Source organism: Lates calcarifer, linkage group LG6, assembly GCF_001640805.2.
Source record: "Lates calcarifer isolate ASB-BC8 linkage group LG6, TLL_Latcal_v3, whole genome shotgun sequence".
Taxonomy (NCBI): domain Eukaryota; kingdom Metazoa; phylum Chordata; class Actinopteri; family Centropomidae; genus Lates; species Lates calcarifer.
The window spans coordinates 23,840,654-23,861,993 of NC_066838.1; the positions used below are offsets into that span (position 1 = coordinate 23,840,654).

Consider the following 21,340-nt stretch of genomic DNA (forward strand, 5'->3'; position numbering starts at 1 on the left):
GGAATGTTTTTTGGGTACACAAACTATGCCCACAAGGCGAATGCTAATGTGAAGCAGAGCTAACAATATCATTCCAGCATCTTCCTCACTCCAACACAAACACTTTTGTTTCCCATTAAGCTAGTGTTGCACCAGCACCAAAACATTTAATGATTCAGGCAACATTTGGCACATTTTCTCACATAACTGTATACTGTGGGAGGATTAAAGCTCAGCACACTGACATATAGGAATCACTGGACAACCTCATTAATAAATAATGCATCACTGCATCTGGAAGAATGGCTGTTACATACTAAGGCATGGGGTGACCAAAGTTACTGCAAAAAAACTGTTTAAAAAAACACCAGTGTAAGACCTTATTATTGTTTGCATTAACATCTGTCTACAATACGTTTTTTTTCTTTTTTTTTAGCAGAGACATAATAATTTGACACAACTTCTAGCCACAGCCATAGCCAAGAACACATAGAACACACATAGTATTTCAAGAATTTCTGAAATGTCTTTAAAAACAGTATTAACACAAAACTGCATTAACTTTTTTCTTTATTTGGAAGAATCTAGATAAACATTTAAATCTTTGCCACTAATAAATGGTGATATTTATCCAGAGAATATCCCAACAAATCTAGAAATGCCTCAAGAAATGTTATGAGGACATTATAGTGATACCATGTATGAGCAGATTGTCATAAGCTGATTTTCCCTCTACACAGATGAACCACATTTGCTCACAGGAACCCGTCAACTACAGAAGGAGGATAAAGGTATAAAGTATAATGGGTTTCCTGGAGGGTGACAGACACAGAGAGGAAACAGCCTAAAATAAATATCAATGTAGCTACTATAAATACGTTTAATCACAATATCCCGGGATTTTTAGTGAAAAGTCAAAGACGCCACAGGTTAGAAGTTTATCCATTTCAGACCAAGATGTTTGACTGATGTTTTGCTCGCTTGCGTTTGACGGTGACAATATTTTTTTTTTCTTCATGAACAAGGAAAAGAGCGATGAGTTGGGTGTTATTAACCCTGCCTCCATCCTGCAGTCCATCCACTCGCATGGCTCCTCCCGCCCCCTCCTGGCACGCCGCTCCTCTCATCAATAGGGAGCACATTTGAATAATGTGTGAGCACTTGGACCGGAGCCAATCAGCTGTCAGAGGAGCGTGATAAATCGCAATGCATTATTGATAATAATAATTACGTTGACATGCGCATTTCTACTTGAGGGGCTAATTTTCCAAGCAGAAGAATTTGTTGAAGAAGGGGAGGAAAATTGTTTGTAACTCTTTGCTCCTGATGGTTGCACCATGTCGAGGCGCAAGCAAGCCAAACCGCAGCACATCAACTCCGACGAGCCCGGTTCGCTTGAAAATGGTAAGTTTACACGCAAGAAATGATGGAGTCGCTCACTCAGAAACTTAATGTGTAGCCCCGCCATGCCATGTTTTTAACTATCGACATTTTATCTCAAAGTTTGGGGGGCTGACTTTTACATTGTTCCTCTCGCACTTTGACCTGTTGCCGTCCCTTTGAATTGACCAGGAGTGAAACTTAGCTGCGGAGCTGGGAAACGACACGTTCGTGAAATTATTTTAAACACAATACAGGTGCCTCGCTGGGGTCTCCTTTAAAATGCAGCACTGTAAGCTTTTACTTTTTTCTTAAACAATAAAATGACCGACTCGCATCCTTTATCTGTAACCTTTTACGTGGTTTTAATCTCTAACTAATGGGCCAGTTTCACCCCAAATCCACTACTTGTAGTTTTTTGTCGTGTGGTTATTTCGTGGGTAAAGCTGAAGACGGCGAATCCCTTTGAACTTTTGTAGCTTCATTGATGCTTTTGTGACTACCTGTTGACTTCTTAAAATATATTGTAGACTTATTAAGGAAGTTGTCTGACAAAGGAGGACTACATGGGCTGGCCAGAATGTCTTATTTGTGTTTCTTTTCCTTTTATTTCATTCTGATATCATCAACTGGCCTCGTTTATCATGAAACATGACTTTTATTTGGTGGGAATTATTAGTGCGTACTTTCGTCTTTTGGGCAGAATTTAGACGGATGTTGTTACAGTTGCCATTGTTTATCATGTTGTAATTTTATTGAGCCGAATTTATACTTTTGTGTAAAATTTTGCTGTATATATTTAAAAAAAAATACTGTTTGGTGGAATTTCTTTGCGAGTGTCCGCCAAGGTTGGTTAAGTTTTAAACAAAGGTACCCAAAAGCTGTATGAAATGTGACTCTGGAGTAAGCTGAGCTAAAGGCAATAAATCCCCCAGTTTAATGCATGACTGTTTCCTTTCGTACATATGTGGAGAGGTGGGGGATGGAGCAGTGGCCTTTTTGTGGAGACTGGGTGGGGGTGCGTTTTGGTGTTGCCATATGCAAGTTTCAGTTCAGTAGCAGACCTCACCTTATAATTAGAAAGCTTTGATAACACGGTGTTCGAAGAGCCACTGAGTGTGTTACTATCTGCCATGTAGAACATTATTTAGTAATGAAAGATTACTTTTGTGAAACACACAAGCGCCTATGAATGGAGTGTTTAGTCTGACCTCGTGTCATGTACCCCAGTAAAGGTGATCACATACAGGTCATGCGCCGTCAAGTGGTAAACCAGAGCGTTGCCTCGTTGTATGTACTCTCTAATGTTGTGATTTTATTGAAAATATGTTGTTAGATATTCTTCAGTTACACCTTGTGTGCACGGTGCTTGTCGAAATTAACTCCCATCAAGATAAGAGCCGGCTGCATTGTACAGTGCGCGAATGTGGGTAGCTGAGCCATGCTTAGTTCTTCCTCATGGATCAAAATGTGATGTGGTTTGCAACCTTTTTTTTTTTCTTTTGCCACACCGCTTCAGTGCCTCCTGGTGAGCAATTAACAAGTCCAACAGTTTCCTTGGGCAAATGCAAACAGGTGGTCTTCCCCCTTTCTCTGGGGCATTAGCATTTAACAATACACCCAGTTGTGAAATGGCCTCTTGGTTAGCAGACAAATTAAAATGCACACTTTGAGCACTTATCAGGCTTTCACAGGCTGATAATACTTGAAGGTAATCAACATTTAGATTACCCCTTTTCTTTTTTTCTTTGTTAGTCCATGTTTGCATAGTGAACTTAGTCTTGTATTTTCTTGTTTAATCTAAACTGAGACATTAAATCTGGTCTAAAAGTTTATAGATATACATTTCTTATTGAGGAACACATCTTTTACTGGATTTTACTTTGGGATTGGTCACAAGTATTGGCCCACATGTGATGCTGGAAACAGATCTGATTTTTTAACAAGTGGCTGGGGGGTTATTTCAGAAACACAGTAATTTAATGCCCAGTGGCTCTTTGTCTTTCTGGACATTGTTCTGAGTAATGTCAAAGGTAGATGATTGCCCTCTGCTGGCCCTGGGGACAATAGCCAAACTCATAGTCTTAGGCAGCCCAGCACAGTGACCTAGAGGGAGTGGACAAATTAATTACTTTACAAGGTTATGTAATTCGAGAAAAACAACAAAGTAAAACATCACAGCTTACCATAGAATCAAATCAAAACCAAGTTAAAGTGACAAAAACATTTAACACAAGCCTCAAAGTTAACATATATTGCAAGGCTGTTGTACTGGATTTCAAGATATTACAATGGGGTCTTATTTTTTCATGTCACCACAATTTTACTTATCATGACATGTTGCTATTTTCTAAACTAGTAAGTCTGTTTTTATTTAGTAATGTATTTCTAACTTATTCATTCCTTTTTATTAGTCAAACATTGTCACAACTGTATGAAAAGCATTAATTGAAATCCTGTTATCCTCTTGTTTTAGGGATTCTTCGAGATGATCAAGCTGAAGAGATGGGAAATGAAGTGAAGAGGTTCAGAATGGATGAGACCAGGGTCTGCAACAAGTGTTGTGCTGAGTTCTTTGATGAGGCAGAATTTCTTGAGCATGAGAAAAATTGCACTAAAAGTCAGCAAGTGGTCATCATGAAAGATGGAGATGGCAATGAAGTGCCTGAGGAATATTCCCATGGTTCCCCTGAAGGCCTCACCAGTGACCATGACGACAGCCAGTCCAGTAGTCATTCCCTATCAAATGCTAATGCAGACAATCTGGAGAGAGCAGAGGAAGAGTCTAGCATGAATGCAGAGGACTCTGGACAACAGGATCATGCAGAGATGCCTACTAGCCCTGAGATGACTTTCCACCCCTCACCCAAAATGCAAGATACAAATGTCACTCTCGAAACCATAGCAGACACTAAAGTTGCTGTCTCTCAACATTCTTCGAATAATACATCTCTGACCTCGTCACAGGATGCCATGCAGGCCATCCCGATGATCTTGGAACAGTTAGTGTGCCTCCAGCAACAACAGCTACAGCAAATCCAGCTCACAGAACAGATTAGAATCCAAGTAGCTATGATGACTCCGCAAGGCCTCCAGTCATCAGTTGGGGCAGTGATGGACCCTCTGAAAGCCCTTGGTGCACATCTCTCTCAACAGCTGTCTGCTGCAGCAGCTCTGATAGGAAAAAGGACCGGCAGTCAGAGCCTTTCTATGGAGACAATGAAGCAAGGTAAACTACCTCTGCCCACCGGCACCCCTACCTCTCTACCTGGAGGACTGGGTTCAGTGACTTCTAAAACAGACATTTTAAAGGGCATTCCAGATCTGGCCAGCCGTTTACCAGCGCTACTGCCCCAGTCACCGAGTGTCATGGGTTTCCCCAGCACCTTCAATGGTATCCAAGCAGGGATTGAGTCCTCTAAAAAAGTAAAGGCAAAGATGCTGAATCTCCCAGCAGAAACAAAGAATGGCGACTCATACAAGCACAAGTGTAAGTACTGCGGAAAGACCTTTGGCAATGACAGTGCTCTCCAGATTCACTTGCGTTCTCACACTGGCGAGAGGCCCTTCAAGTGTAACATTTGTGGAAACCGCTTTACAACCAAAGGAAACCTCAAAGTACATTTCCAGCGGCATAAAGACAAGTACCCAAATATTAGCATGAACCCCCATCCTGTGCCAGAGCACCTTGACAATATTCCCACCAGCAGCGGCATTCCATTTGGCATGTCTGTGCCGATGGACGAGTCAAACATGTCTGAGATGAAACCTCTGCTAAGTCATCCTGCTGCTGGGTTCCACCCATCATCCATACCAGGATTCAAGACGACATTTGACAGCTTCGGAGGGGACCCATTTTCCCAGAGACCCTCTCCATCAACAAGTGATGGCCCCCCGTCTGCTTCCTCTAATGTGTTTGGCCAAGAGACAGGACTGGATTCAAATCAGAAGGATGCTAAAGAGCTGCTTGGAGCGCTGCATCATATGAATGGTAATGCTCTCCCAGGGGAACAAAGCTCTGGAACAGCAAAACTTCAGCAAATGGTGGATGGCCTGGAAAAGAGGACCAATGACCCCAACGAATGTGTAATCTGCCATAGGGTGCTCAGTTGCCAGAGCTCTCTCAAGATGCATTACCGCACACACACTGGTGAGAGACCCTACAAGTGCAAAATCTGTGGCCGTGCATTCTCCACAAAGGGTAATCTCAAGGCCCATTATGGAGTGCACAGGGCTAACACACCTCTTAAGATGCAGCACTCTTGTCCTATCTGCCAGAAAAAGTTCACCAATGCGGTGGTTCTTCAGCAGCACATTCGTATGCACATGGGTGGTCAGATTCCCAACACCCCGATGCCAGAAAACCAATTTGAATCAGCAGAACCAATGGAGCCGTCTCTACCAGATGAGAAGCACATGGATACTAATGGTTTTGAAGCAAGCATGGAGGATCATGAGCCGGAGCTGAACTCCTATAAGCCCAACGACACCTCAGATTCCCTCCCATCCGCCTCTGAGGAACAGCCACAGAAGCATGCTACCCCCGTTGCATTTTCCAGCCTAGACGTTTTGAAGAACCTCACCTCTGCTCTTGCACTGAAACGACAGAGTAGCACTGCATCAGAGAGCGAGGGAATGTCCAAAGAATCCCCATCAGCTCCCAGAGACCAGGAATATCAGAATGGCCGTAGTCCTGCCATTTCTGACTCAGCCATGTCTTTTCATTCATCCTCCCCAGTAAACAACATGAGTAGTAGCAAGTCTCCTGAGTCTGCTGTTGATGATTTAGCCTCTAGTGGGTCAAAACCAGAGTCTGATGGTGGCACTCAAGATGGCGCTGAGTCAAGTGGAGCCCTTGACCTCACAGCTTCCAGCAGCTTCACCCCCAAAGCCATTAAAGAAGAACCTGGCATGCCATTCACAAATGGAGACTATGGTAAGTTTTATTAGTTTGAGAAAAGTATGACAGCTGTCATGTTGAATGTTTGTTTGGATCTAATTTTCCACTTCTTGTAACCACAGTTCCTAGTAACATGCCTTTTGTGAGGATACCATCAAGTCTGGCCAGTTTGGAGATGAAGATTCCTCCAGAGAATCCTTTGGGCCCTCATGGTTTGTTCAGCTCCCATATGCCTCAGGGAACAGCCATGCCTTCTTCTATCTCAACCGCCCCACGACGATCAACCAAACAGCACATGTGTAACGTCTGTGGCAAGAACTTCTCATCTGCCAGCGCCTTGCAGATCCATGAGCGCACGCATACAGGGGAGAAGCCTTTTGCCTGCAACATCTGTGGCAGGGCTTTCACTACCAAGGGAAATCTAAAGGTAAGCCACTACTGTTGCAGTGCTTTTAAGTGTGTACTTTGATAAAATATAGCTGGTGTTTTGATGGGATTATAATTGACTGTCTTGTTTTTCAGGTGCATATTGGCACTCACATGTGGAACAACTCGTCACGGCGTGGTCAGCGTCTGTCTCTGGATAATCCCATGGCACTGATGGCGATGAGCACAGAGGCAAAAATGTTGCCAGAAATTATGCAGGCGCCCAAAGAACTGGGTGCTCCACCAATGACCTTTGACCCATCTCTGTGGAACCAGTATGCTGCTGCTTTCAGTGGTGGCCTGACCATGAAGACCAATGAAATTTCTGTCATCCAGGGTGGTGGCATCCCACTTCCTGGGAGCCCCGCCGGTGGGCCTCTTATCGGATCCACTGGAGGCCTCATGAAGATGGATGGGTCCCACTCTGGCTTGCCTGCCACGGTGGCCGAAATTGAGAAGAACAGCTCTGACAGTGTGCCAAAATCACAGTTCCCACATTTCATGGAGGAGGGTAAAATTGCAGTTAATTAGGCTTTTTTAGCCATCTGCCAGTTTAACACCTGAACTCATTTTTTGAATGTCTCCTTTTTTGAATAAGGTACAATCAACTTTCAGAGAAAACCTTGTAGAATTCTGCTTAGATTGGTTGAATTTTTCCAGTAACTTCACTGCAGCTCTCTCTCCTCCTGATCTGAACATTTCAAGTGTTATTTTTAGTTGAACTTGATATAACTACTGTAGTTGTATTTTATTTTATATAAATATATATGCGGGTATTTTTTTCCTGTGACTCTTTTTTTGTTTTGCTGTCTATCCAGAAGTTTGAATGTATAACTTACTTGAAACTGCTTTAATTCAGACTGTCTCCTTGATACTGAAGGATTTTGACTTTAATAGGAAAAGTTTCAGGGCATGACTTTTAAGGACACAATGTCTCAGTGTTCAGAAATAATGATGTAGTTAACCATATGTGTCTCTTATGACTACTTTCCCTCCTATTGTGTGCCATAGGTTTTATGACATTGTACATTTTTGTAGTGGTAAATGTCATTATCATGTCTCATTTTGAAGGAGCTTTTGATCAGACTGACAGATTATTCCTGTGTCTTGCCTAAAGCAAGTCACAACAGTTGAGTCATCAGTTTTGGATAATGCAGATTATGGAATAGGCGTTCATCCATGTTGTGTTTGTGCTAAGATATCGTAGTTCATAACTCAAACCTTTTGCCAAGTGCCTAATCTGAACTGTATGTGTTGCTGTTGTCTTTCACTGCATCATTAGGCTGTTATGAAGACTCTGTTAGTGCATTAGTGTGTTGTAACGTGTAGCATGGCATATATTTCACATTTTCAGTTTACAAACCTCAACTTTTTTTGACCTACATACTCCACTTGTAAATCTGCAGAATCAAATTTAGTTGGCTGAGCTCTGAGAGCTGTTATATGCTTAATGTTCTCATGCCTGCACTTTATTTCAGGTTTTAGTTAAATTTACTTTTTATAGTTGCTTTTCAGTTTCACTGCTTTTATTGTGATGGCTAAACAGGGAAAGGGCAAATCAACAATTTTGTCAACTTTTCCTTCCTGTCAGATTTTGTTTGAAATAACAATTTAGAGTAACTGTCAGACTTACCGACTTGTAGCATCATTAATTTATTTTTAATACACACAATGCTTGGGTTTAGGGGGTAAGTTCTACCTCGTTTAGATTTTAGTTGTCCTCCATGCCCCCTACTCTCAATGCAATGCTCTGTATATTTTCCGATACATTCGTGGGCATGCGATAAGATTTTTCATTCTCAACCTGCTGAGTTGAACAGTAATGAATGTATCACTGGACACTTTACACAACTCAGAACGGTCAGAGTACTTTGGAGGCCCCTGCTGTACATTCCTTATCGATATGCATTTGCCAAATTGTGCCTTTCTTTAGCAAACCATGTCAAAACTGCTTTCAAGTTGTCTCTACAATTCAAGTAATGTTGAGCCAATTTGGCCTGTTTACAATGTAAATGTTTTTTTGTTTTTTGTTTTTCAGATGTTTCCTTCACCTAAATGTTTTCTGATTTTGAAAAATAAAATCAGGGTGACTTTTTCAATATTTTTCCTGTCATTATTATTGATTCCACTGAAATTTACCCTACCCCTCTGCTAATTCCTCTGCCAGCACAGGTCAATTTGAATGCACATAAAATCGCTAATTTATGTATATCAGTTCACCTTCAGATGACTTTTCCCATCAGTAGGCCTTAATCCCATACCATTTTGCATTCTCAACGAAAAACTATTTGCATTCACAACTGAAGCACGCTCTCCAATCATGCATGTCCACATTACACTATTTGATCATGGACAACACATGCATATAAACATTCACATAAAATACAAATATAACCAAATGACAAAAAAAAATGAAAAGCAAACTATAAGGTTTTGTGCATAAAACTTAAGTATGATACAGGACAAAAACAATAAAAGTTAATATCACTTATTTTCATAATAGTTGCCTTCCAAATCGTGATAACAACACACTGCTGTGCCTCTGCTACATTATAGATGTAGGTCAAAGCTGTGGCATGCAAATTCAATTATTGTAGGCATTTCTCATTATACAAATAGTGCATTTTGCTACAGTAGTGAACATTCACTTCTCTCTCCTTATTCCATTTCCTTTACTAAAAAGCTTTCACACCTGTTTTTAGAAGCTTATATAATCTGTTCTGAAAATGTTGTCATGTTTTTGCCTAGAAAGGATTTTAAGCAAAATGTACATAAAGTATCAGAAGTCAAAATATTTGTTGTACAGAATGGTTCTTTCCAGTGTTTAATGTGTTACATGAGTGGATTACTATCATTTATGCATTACATTTTTAAAACCAGCATTTTGATGTAGTTGGTTGACGTGAGGCTGAAATTTGTTATAAATTGTGGGCAGTGTAAAAACCCTGTACCACACCTGATGTCCACTCACACACCTTTTCAAAGAATCATATGTGGGCAGGTAATGATTGATTAATTGATTGCGGGACAGGCTATAAATGTATAATTTTTGCCAGGCATTGGACTGTGGTGAGTCCTAGCATAAAGTGCACAAATCTAACCTGAGAAGGTCTAATCTGCCTCATTAGCACAAAACATTCAATCTGTACAACACACACTGTAAATTTATCTTGTTTTTTAAATGTAAAATCAAGTAGAACTGTTAAGGAAATGTGATAGCATAAAAGGACAAGATACACATTACCTCTAAAAATGGAAGTATAAAGTAGCATAAAATAGAAATACTCAAGTACAAATACCCCACATTGTACTTAAATGTAGTACTATAGCAAATGTACTGGTTACTTTCTGCTCCAGAACAGCATTATACAGCAATATGTTGACATTTATTTTGAAAAGCTCATGCTCCCCTGCTGCTTCTGATGGAACCAGTCACAGCAATAATTATTCCTTGGTAAACCATAACCAATATATAATATAGTATTGGAGATTGGAGGAACATAACATCCTGCTAATAATTATCCCTAAAGAAGTGTGATTATAAATAGTGATTCCGCCCTGCAACCAATACTCAATACAGAAATCTATCAGAAGTCAAAATATTATATTATCCACAGGGTCAGTGGCTCATATCAAGTGATACAGGGGCTAGGTTTGTGTGGTGTGGCACTTTAGCAAATGTACATGTTATTTTCTGCTCAGTAACTTCCCCAAACAATATATAGTGTAGGTTGATGTGTATTTTGAAAAGCACATGCATCCCTGCTGCTTCTGATGGCAGCAAACACAGAAATATTTATTCCTAGTTAAACCATAACTACTATAATCTGACATTGGAGAGAGTAACTGGTGAGAAATATAACTTCCCACTAATAATTATCCCTCAAAGCAATGTGATAACAAAGTGTTTCAGTCCCAAATATTTATATTTCATATAATATTATCCAGTGGGTCAGTGACTCATGCAGTGAGATAGGTTTGCTTGGCGTGGTGCAGCAGCTCTCTCTGTCCCAGCACTGCTAACCTGCTGACTGTTGAACCGTCCTGTGTGTGAGTGACAGCTGGGAAGCCTCCGCCCAGAACCGCTACAGCCCGTCTGGCTGCCCACGGCTTCTACCCACTACCAGGGGCTGCAGGAATGACCGACAATATCCCTCTACAGCCCGTGAGACGGCCGAAAAGACACGACAGTAAACACAGAAATGGGTAAGGATGTTATACAGCACAGAAATATTAATATTAAACCATTTGTTAGCGTGTTTTTTTTGTCCTCGGCTTCTGTTGGTGCCAGGGTAGCCGGGAAATTGTTTACAGGAGCGCGGCTACATTGTCTCAATAACTAGCAAAGCGGCGGCGGGTTTTAGAGGGGGTAACCTAGCAGTTAGTGAGGGGGAACAACTGCTAGCGGATATAAACATGCTAATAAAAATTATATGGCAATTCATTTTAGCCTTAAAACAGCTAGCTAGAGCAGAGAGACATCCTTGTTCCGGGGTGCAATTGGAGCAAGTGCATATCACGCCCATGTCAATATTTGCTCGGTTGACTGGAGCTTTGTCTCTACCGAAATCACGCAGAATATAGGCCCTGACTTAAAGAGTATCGTGTCCTAAATTCACATGGTGGCTAAATGATGTTTTGTAGTGTTGTTTTGACAAACACATGAAGGGGCAGGCCTCATAAAATGATGGAGAGACGAGTTCTGGGCAGACACAGTGCTGAAATGCAGCCAATAGACTGGTCAGGCTATTGTGGTGATGTCACCTCCTGTAATAAACATATAGTGCAGGCAATGAGAAACTCAGAGCTGAAAAGTCGTTGTTTAATGCAGAAATATGTGTCTGTGGCTACACATGGCTGCTTAATGTGTGCTTTGCATTTGGCAGTTTAATCTGAAGTCAAACCAGATGACCAGTTTACATGTTCATCTTCCTACAAGTTTATTTGTGTAGCAGCTTTCAGCTACTAGGCACTTAAAAGTGCTGCACATACCACCTAAAAGGCACCTGAGGCAAAACATAAAAGAAACAAAATACTCATATAAGTAGGATTTAAAAAGAGCAGAATAAAATAGGAAGTGAATGTAAGCTAAAATAGAATAAAACAGGAGAATAAAAAATACAACACATTTTCAGTGCAAGATATGAAGGAGTTGTCCCACATTTGATAAAAAGCAGTGGTAAACAGACAAGTCTTTAGCCTTGATTTAAAGAACTGAAAACCGGAGCAGACCTCTGATCTTTTTTTTCCTCAGATATGTAGTGCATAAAAACTGAATACAGCTTCTCCATGTTTGATTTTTTATATTTTATAAAACTAAAACAAGTGTGCTGATCCATCACTATGTGGGGCTGATACTCACAACAATTATTTGATTAACTGAGAAACCACTCGGTTTAATCATCAGACATTTTGACTTGTCATGGTGGGAAAAGCACAGGTGCTACTAATAACATTAATGATGGCTCCATGATACCCAGCTGTCCCTAGTAAACTGTGAAATTAGTGAGCCGGCATGTTCAGAACCAGAACTCTGAAACTGAAGCAGTTAAATGGACTTCAGCCATCATTTATTTTATGTTTACACCTGAGCTTTTCCAACTGTGACATGTCATTAGTTTAAGTCCTGATGCACAGTAGGATGCACCACAGGTTAGCTGTGTCTTTGAGAGACTCTTGGCTCTTAAAAGAACAACATGAGGATTAGCTCACCCTAACAGAGACTAGGAGTGGCTTTACAATGACAGGGCTCATTCTTGTCTTTGTCTTATGACGTATTTAACCATATGTTTGGTCTCTTCTTTAATATGAGCTATACAGGAACCCCAGCTCTAGCATGTAAAGGGCAAGAGGAACCTTGTTTTTGTTGTCTCATAAATCCACTGCAGGGTTATCACACAGTATGCTCCAAGAATTAACTGCAGTAGAAATAGTAGACAGACAGATTTTGAACATTAGAAAACAGAGTAATCTGTCATACAAATATTGGTTCCTTACTGCCCTTTGCCTGAATTAATTCACTTTGTCTGCAGCTGATAGAAGCTGTATATTTGTCATGTCTATATTTCATACTCAGCAGTGTTTTATAACCTCAGAAGTTGCTCACTTATTAATCAGAAGGTCACTGGGCCCTCGGTTGATTCATATGAAATGTTCTGTTCTGCTGGAGTGAAGGGAGTGGCCATCCTTTTCCAGACAAAGTTAATATTTATTTCGTAAGGCATACTCTCCCCTGACTCTATGGTCATGGACCTTTAGCTCAGCCTTGTGTGTTGTGTGGGTTTGTAGCTGCAAATAAGCAACACATTAACAAAGAGATGTGAGATGAAATTCATTAAAAAGGGAGCAGCTATCTCAGCAGCTTCACACAGTGCAGCACAGGGTTACGAGTCAAACTACAGAATGCATTTTAAATTGTAATAGCCTAAATTAATCCACTTTTTTTTCAATTAACTGTTTTATTTCCTAGCATGTCTGCTGTTGAACTAAATGGTGAGATTTCATGTGAAGTTCTTTAACTTTCCCTGCCTTTTCCTCTCAGGTGCTGCCCGTGGTCGAGATGCTGTGGCATGGGGGACTTCCGTCCCCGCACCGTGTGGCTCGGCCACCCAGAGAAGAGGGAGCAGAGGTACCCCAGGAATGTCATTAATAACCAGAAGTACAACTTCTTCACCTTCCTGCCTGCGGTTAGTGTCAGCCAAAGGTCACTCCTCCGCCTTCTCTCCATTTAACCCCCAAACCCACCACCCACCTTTTTGAGTCCAGCCCTGATTCACTGTCATTTTGTTGGGCGGATTTTCAGAGATTCATAATATTAGAAGTCGAATCATTTTGCACTCTTCATTGTTGCTTGTAATTTGGCTGGTCAGGACATTGTTTGACTCATTTTAAATGATCAGATTAGGCCTGCAACTAACGATCGTTTTAATTATCGACTTATCTGATTTTTGTCTTCTTAATTTATCATATAATCTTTTTACTGAATGGTAAATGGTTAATGCTGAAAAATGCCCATTACAACTGGCATTTGTGCTCGAAAAGTGACCCAAAAATAACTCAACTATTAAAATCATTTTTCACTCTCTATTGTTCTATTGATTGATTGATTGACCAATTGTTTCCAGCAGCAGATCAGATCTGTGCTTAAAATGTGAATATTTTATACGTTTTTTAAATCTCTTTAATTTAATAATACTGTACACTTTTTTTGCCTAATCCCAAATGACGAGATATTAGCGTGTCTCTGGATGCTTAAACACACAGACGCTGGTTACATTTGTACTGACTGAATTATGCTAGAGGGCATTTTCTGACAGATGCAGTTTGCATTGGTGAGGCTTGGTTTGTAAATGAAGTACTGATTACTTTCTTTAGCTCACATGTCACAATTACATTGAGATCATTAGTCAGTTTTAGATAATGGAATGTCATTCAGCGGTGTCCAGAGAAGCGTGACAGATAGTTTCAGCTACATTTGGACAGACAGGTACACAATCTCACAGCACCAGGTCTGTGTGTTCACATTCAGTTTCTTAGTAGAGTATGGAAGGGACAGATGTGAAATTGGTTGGAGATTTCTTTCATGCACGGCAGTTACTAAGTTGTGTGTTCATTGACTTGGCCTGATTTACATATGCATTTGTTTTCCAGGTATTCAGTTGTCTTAAGATCTTATTTTTGTACATAAGGTGGACATTGAAAGTAGCTGCAGATGCAAAAGACAAAGAGCAAAGCCTTTTTGCATTGCAAATTATGATGCTTTTTATTTACTTTGGTTCACATGAAGAAGTTCTTCTCACTAGAACATATTGTCATCTTTATCTTCTGTGCATACCTTCTTGTGTGCCTTGTTACTCTTAGCAACAGTTTTGGAAATGACATGCAGTAGCAGTGTGAAGACACACGCTTTTCTGTGGCTGTAATCTTGCACACCAGTGGTAATGAAATTGAGCAAAGTTGTAGCATGTGTGTTAAATTTTAAGTATAACACTGATGGAGGAAAAACTAGTACATTGGTTTGCATGAAAAGATTTCTAGGCCAAACTTGGGCTATACTTGGATCTTTGTACATTTTAGTAGGAGTGAATGATATGTTGATATATACCAGAGAATTTTGTCAAACTATTCCTTTTAATATTTGTGGGTGTATAAGGCCAGTGTAGACAATTATGCAAATCACTGTGGGCAAAATTGGATTTCAGTTTTTTTGTCAAGTTTTTAATTCAGTGGATTTTATCCATAAACTTTATTCTTTAACTATTGGTTCATAAAATGTCATAAAACAGCAACAACCAGTGATTTTTTTTACCTTTATGCTTAAAAATGATTAATGGATAATTAAACGAGTCAAACTGCCATTTAATGTTCTGTCAACAGACTAATTCTTTCAGCTCTAATTATGATACATATCGCTTTGCTTATATACAATATGCTGTGATATAGGATTTTATCCCTCTCGCCCATTCATACTTAGATATATTCCTTAAAAGGGCAGTTTGATTTCAAAGGAAACATTGTTAAATGCATTGCACAGAAAATATTGAAATTGGGTTGAAACAAATGTTTTATGTACGCCTGAAGTCATTTTTTATAGATTCTTGGATGACTTTTCATCTACAGGTCACCAAAACAGTGTTGTAACAAGGCATATGGAGACCAACTCTGTCAGATACGTTTTCTATCAAAATCAGTTGTCAGTTATGACTTTGAGAAATAATTTCTAGCAGTAAATGTCAGATACAGTCATATGCATACTAACTTGCCACACAGCAAATAATTCACTCTATACTTCTGTGTTTCCTGTTCACAGGTGCTGTTCAATCAGTTCAAGTACTTCTTCAACTTGTACTTTTTGCTTTTGGCCTGCTCTCAATTTGTCCAGGAGCTACGCTTAGGTGCCCTCTACACCTACTGGGTCCCTTTGGTACGTGGCATTTCACAAAGCTTTGATCCCCACAACTGTTAATTATCATTTCAGCTGCTTTTTCTATACTTACATTGTGTCCAGTGCATCTTTTTTCTTTTGGATGAAACGTTTTAGGTATTGACCACAGCGCTCACATACAGTTGGTCTCTTTTTATGTCTATTTTTGAGAAAATGACTTTTTTTTTTATTTTGACATTTCACTCTTCAGGGTCTTGTTTTGATCATCACCATCATGAGAGAGGCAGTTGAAGAAATAAGATGCTATCTTCGAGACAAAGAAGTGAACTCTCAGATTTACAGCAAGCTTTCAACAAGAGGTAAGATTAAAATCACGGACAACACTGGTTACAGTTTGTGTTGATATCTGAACCATGCTGCTTATTTCTCAGCATCAGCGTCTATTAACTGTAGGAGGTTGGTCCTATTAAAACTTATTGGGGCTAGGGGAAATGGTGGGTAATTCAAAGCAGAGATGTAAAAGTGTACATAAGAGGCCTTGGTATAAAGTGCTACCAGCAATAAAAAGCAGGAGACCTCTTGTGGTTTCCATCACTTTGCCCCTTTGATGTGGCAGCTTGTTTTACCCATAAACACAATGACTAGTTGCCTCCATGATAGTGGCCTCCGTGTATAGCTTTGGGTTTATAAAAACTGTACGGTGAAGAAGTCAAAGCCTCTCATCTCTTCATCCTTTACATACATGCCACATTTTGTTTATGAAAGCTGTTACCTGAAGCTGCTATGTAGATTCTTCTCTGTTGATCTTTCTTTTATTAAGAAATATGTAAAATTCTGTTGCATTAGCAGAGCAGAGTGCTATTGCGAAGTCCCATGAACCCTAATGCATAGCAATATTAATGTGCTTTAATGTTTTACATATGCAAAGCTCAGAGGTCACGACAAAGGTCAAGGGTCAGTGATCTCTTCCAAACAATTTTGCCCGTTCATTCCAAATGGAATGAGAGAAAAGGCTTAACTCCCCCAGCATTCCTTCAAATCTGCACAGAAAATTACTTTCCCAAATTCACTGGGGTGACTAGTGAGGCATGCAGAACAGCAGTTCACCAAGAGAGGACATTAGCAATTGATTTTCAGAGTCATATTTGATTAAAAAGAATTTATTTATAGCCAGGAGAACTTTGTATTCATGTTTGAAGAATCAGCTCTAACACTCCTATGTCTATGTTTAAATGGATGGTCCAGATTTATTCAAAATTTTAACTACATGATTGACAAATTTGAATATCAAACATTTTAATCATGTGAAATCCATAAATGTCATGTTCTGTATTTCAGGCACAGTGAAGGTTAAAAGCAGTGGTATTCAAGTTGGAGATCTTATAATCGTGGAAAAGGTTTGTTGAAGATTGCTTCATCCACATCTGTGAATAGTTTTGCTCGTTGTTTTTTTTTTTTTAGGACTGTCAGGTTCCCGTTTATATGAGAGCAAATAATGAGGGGGCTGTTAATCTTCTGTGCTCCAGTGGTGACTGAGGTGAAAGGAGTTAGTAAAGATTTTGTAATCTTGTGATCAATGCTGAGCTTCAGCCTGTCAAACTCAATGCATACACAGCAGACAGGAACCTAAAATGCCTTTAATTAGATCTTAGACATAAATTCAATTAAGTACTTTTCATTTATATAATTTTTTTTCCTTCTGAAATAATGTTTATAGTTCATAGTTGTTTAAAATATCTGAGATAGTTTGAGTTTTCAGGGGACTGTGTTGTCACTCCTCTTGTAGACAGAGTGGATTCTCTGTGGTCTTTGTATGTGAAATATGAGAAGTGAGTCCTGTCTTCAGTTTCCAACTGAGGGCTTCCTTTTGAATCACTCATTTCAACGCAGCTGAAGGAAAGGTCACACATGCTGTCCTACACATTTAACTAATATGACTGAGTGAGTCAGAGTTATGTGGGTTACAATTCAGAGAGACAGTTCAGCAGTGGTGAAACCAGTAGCTGACAAAAGAAAAGCTTTGGAACTTTTAAATTAACCTGCATCTTAAGAGCCATAATACATCTTTATTAGACTATCGACCACTTAGCAATAATCCATGCACAGTTTGGGGACTTTGTCTAGTGTAGTGGAGGGACCAGGTCAGGCAGAGTGTAAAACCTGGTCAGGGTCCCTTTCAGGCCACGACAGGATGATTTGTGCCAGAGGCCTTATTATTTTGACTGACTGGCTGCTGGTAATGTGGCACATGAAAAGCAATGAAAAGTAGTCTTACTTTGCTACAGTTAGAGAGCAGAGGAGGGAGTGGGAAAAGACCAGGATCAGGAACTGATGTTGAAGTCATGTTTTTCTTTCTGCCTTTCTTTGTAGAACCAGCGTGTTCCTGCTGACATGATCTTTTTAAGGACCTCTGAAAGAAATGGTAAACATATGCTGGTCATTCATCCAGATCTCCACAACAGACTGGCTGCCTGGCTGGCTGACTGGGGAAATGACTTGTTTAAAAAGGCGCTGAGGTGCAGGGATTAGCCTTGAGCCAGGACAGGAAGTCCTACAATGTCTAAATTGTAATTGGGTCCAGTACTAAACTATCACTCAAAAGTTTGGTGTGGTGGGAAGTTGCTCCTCCATGTAATGGCGAGATGGGCACTGCAGACAAAACACTGTTCTCTCTTAATCTTTGTCTATAGCTAATTTTGTCTTTCAAATGAGAAGTTAATGAAAAGGAAAATCGAGGCACACACAAAAATCAAATGCGAAGAGAAAACAGGAGACATGAGAGGAGGATGCCTCATCTGAATAATCAAATATGGACTAGGACAAGATTTGTCAGTGATAATCCCATCTTGGAGAATTGCATTGCATTGTTTATTTGCAAATATACAAAATACATATAAGTCTATTCAAAATAAGGCACAGCACATAAAAAAATCTCAAGATGGGGAGATGTTTTATTTTCAGTTTCCACAAGACCAAATGTGGCTCAGTAAGAGAAGCTAGATGCATGTTTTTGTTGCGTCTTCCTGTTGGGGGAAGAAAAACAACAGCTTTGTTTTACTGGAAATAGTGCTTGGTTATCTCTCTTCCATGTGGAGGCCATTAGGTCAATTATGAAGAGCCTAGGCCAGGCTTGGGAGTTAGGGCAGGATGACGCATGCGGGCCAATGGGGGGGGGGGGGGGGGGCTTTGGTGGATGCCTCCACTTCTACCCCAGCTCAATCCTAAAAGTAATATGCAGCTCAGTCCCATTCTCAGAAGTTGTTATTCATTTGTGACTCCAGGCTAAAGTTGTTTAATTACCCCCCTTTCATTATTTTGTATTTATTCAAACTGGGGAAATGGATGTGTATTAGAACAAATAAAACCAGCAACAGTTGACAGTAGCCTTCAGTACGTATAGAAATATCTATGTAAACATTCAGTGCCATCATCCAGGGTAAAGATTGTGGGGTTCCTTGTTTAACTAAAAGCCTATCTGTTGTTGCCCTCTAGGGGTAAGTTTGTTTCCATTTGGCATCAGTGGCAGCTCTTGTCGTGTCTTCTCCCCTGCAGGCTCCTGTTTCCTGCGCACTGACCAACTGGACGGAGAGACAGACTGGAAACTACGCCTCCCAGTGGCCTGTACACAGAGACTGCCAACTGCTGCTGTGAGTCATAAGGAAAAATGGAGAGGTAGTAAGGAGTCAGGAGAAAACTGAACGTTGGCAGCTCTGAGTTTATGACATTGTTGTGCAATAAAACTTGTAAGTTCAGGAGTAATTGCACATGTACGGTCTAAGAGAAGCAAGTCTTTCATTAGGACAGAGCAGACAGACTAGAGTGCAGGATAGCTTGGTCATCATAGAATGTCATGACCAGAGGTTCACCTCAGGTCTGTTCATGTTTTTATTTTAAGATTTTATATCTAAGTCAATACATTTTCAGAATGATATGGTAAAATTCAATAGTATGCAAATGATAATAGTATTCTCTATTTGTTTTTCTATTCATTTTATTTCGTTTTTTTCAGTCTAAATGTTATTTTGTTGTGACACCACAACTCTACGCTGAATCCTAGACATTTTAGTGAGGGGTAAGCAGTCTGTGTGGAAGAATTAATTTGCAATAACTGACAACCTAAATGAATAAATACAATTATGACTTTTGAAAGTTAGATATGAATCTTAGAAACAGTTGTTATGTAGCTGCTGTCACAGAGAAACCCCTATATTATCAGAGGTTCTATTGCTGATTTTTGATATTCAATAAAACGCTAATATTGATTGTTATTGGCAGACTGATATATTGGTCTAAAGTTGAAATTATTAGTCGACTAATCCATCAGTAAGTAAAAGTGTAAAAAAAAAAAATAAAATAAATTCTGACTTCTCAAATGTGAATATTTTTTCTGCCATTTACCTCTCTACCTCTCAGCCCCTGGTGATAGGATGTCTTTTTGGCAGTTACCAATATGTGCTCCAGGATTGATGAGAAATAACTGCCATATTTGTCAAACACGTTTAAGAACATTTATTCTTTGAATGTCTCATAGCATTTTCCTTACTAATAATAGCCTCAAGCAAATGTTCTCAAAGTAAATTTTCAAAACCATAGAGCAAACACTGCTGCTATACAAACTTTAAATTATAATACAAATAACATGGTATCTCAGATCATTAAATATTATTGTTTCATGAACAAGTTAGGCAAAGCATTGCTTGATTTTTTTCCTCTTCTTTGTTTATAATTATCCAAGTGAGTTTTTCCTGTATCAGTGATCTAAACCATATTTCTGATGTCTCACAGGACCTTCTCCAAATCAGATCGTATGTGTACGCAGAGGAGCCAAACATTGATATCCATAACTTTATTGGAACTTTTACCAGGGTGAGTTCTTACATTACTATTCTGCTGAGCCATATGCACCTTTCAAGCATGCACCACTTTATGTTAATCTAATGATAATTTAACATGTCTGAATAAGTGCCTGATTATTCAGACGTGTTTGGACTTTATGACATTTTCTTTAGAGACAGACAGCATGTGAGCAAATAGGAATGAAATGGGAGCCCCAGTTTAACATTCTGTCTTTGAGTGCTTGATAAAGATAGCAAGTATTTGACCTGTTTCTGCCTTCTCTCTTCATTCTGTATATTTGCATGTGTCAACTGTTACAGGAAGATGGAGACCCCCCAGTCAATGAAAGCCTCAGCATTGAGAACACCCTGTGGGCCAGCACGGTTGTTGCCTCTGGTAAATATCTGACTGGTGGTGCAGCTCTGGCAGTGAAGCAGCTAATACCCAGGAAGTAATCAGGACCAGCCCTCACTCTTAGCTTACAGAGCTACTCTGAAGCGTTGCTTCCTTCACAATTGTTGATCTGATGACTTGTCTAACCCAACATACACACACACAGAAAAAATAATGAGGCAGTCAGACATTTTGCTCTGGGGCTGCTGCCCATAATGGTAAAGAAAGTGTGCTTCTTCCACAGGAGACAGAATCCCACACTAACATATGTTATCTATTAAGCAATTGGAAATCTGCATCCTATATTCCAAATGACATTCTTCATTTGAAAATGTCTATACATGTCAAGCTTATAAGTCTGGGAAACATCTTCTTGACATATTATGTTTAATGTTGCTCCTTTATTATAGTGGCCTGAGGCTTTTTTTTTCTTTTTTGGCCTTATTCTCTCCCTCACTTCAGGCACAGTGGTGGGGGTTGTGATTTACACAGGCAAGGAGCTGCGCAGTGTCATGAACACCTCCAACCCAAGGCACAAGGTA

The 21,340-nt window shown here is 39.8% G+C and overlaps 2 protein-coding genes across 2 annotated transcripts in view; both read left to right on the forward strand.

Moving 5' to 3' along the window:
• Positions 1 to 1,144: 1,144 nt before the first annotated feature.
• sall4 (spalt-like transcription factor 4) lies at positions 1,145 to 8,502 on the forward strand. The gene is made up of 4 exons (XM_018693103.2): positions 1,145 to 1,383; positions 3,836 to 6,295; positions 6,382 to 6,686; positions 6,782 to 8,502. Exons 1-4 carry the CDS (start codon positions 1,317 to 1,319, stop codon positions 7,214 to 7,216), a joined length of 3,267 nt encoding a protein of 1,088 aa, XP_018548619.1. The 5' UTR covers positions 1,145 to 1,316; the 3' UTR covers positions 7,217 to 8,502.
• A 2,212-nt stretch (positions 8,503 to 10,714) lies between these two features.
• Positions 10,715 to 21,340, forward strand: part of LOC108894552 (probable phospholipid-transporting ATPase IIA) — a 28,623-nt gene continuing 17,997 nt past the window's right edge. The window contains exons 1-10 of the mRNA XM_018693292.2: positions 10,715 to 10,891; positions 13,227 to 13,371; positions 15,495 to 15,608; positions 15,820 to 15,928; positions 16,908 to 16,966; positions 17,940 to 17,991; positions 19,122 to 19,216; positions 20,355 to 20,435; positions 20,726 to 20,801; positions 21,261 to 21,337. Coding sequence (XP_018548808.1) covers positions 10,824 to 10,891; positions 13,227 to 13,371; positions 15,495 to 15,608; positions 15,820 to 15,928; positions 16,908 to 16,966; positions 17,940 to 17,991; positions 19,122 to 19,216; positions 20,355 to 20,435; positions 20,726 to 20,801; positions 21,261 to 21,337 — 876 coding nt within the window. The 5' untranslated portion in view covers positions 10,715 to 10,823. The remainder of the gene's footprint in view (positions 10,892 to 13,226; positions 13,372 to 15,494; positions 15,609 to 15,819; positions 15,929 to 16,907; positions 16,967 to 17,939; positions 17,992 to 19,121; positions 19,217 to 20,354; positions 20,436 to 20,725; positions 20,802 to 21,260; positions 21,338 to 21,340) is intronic.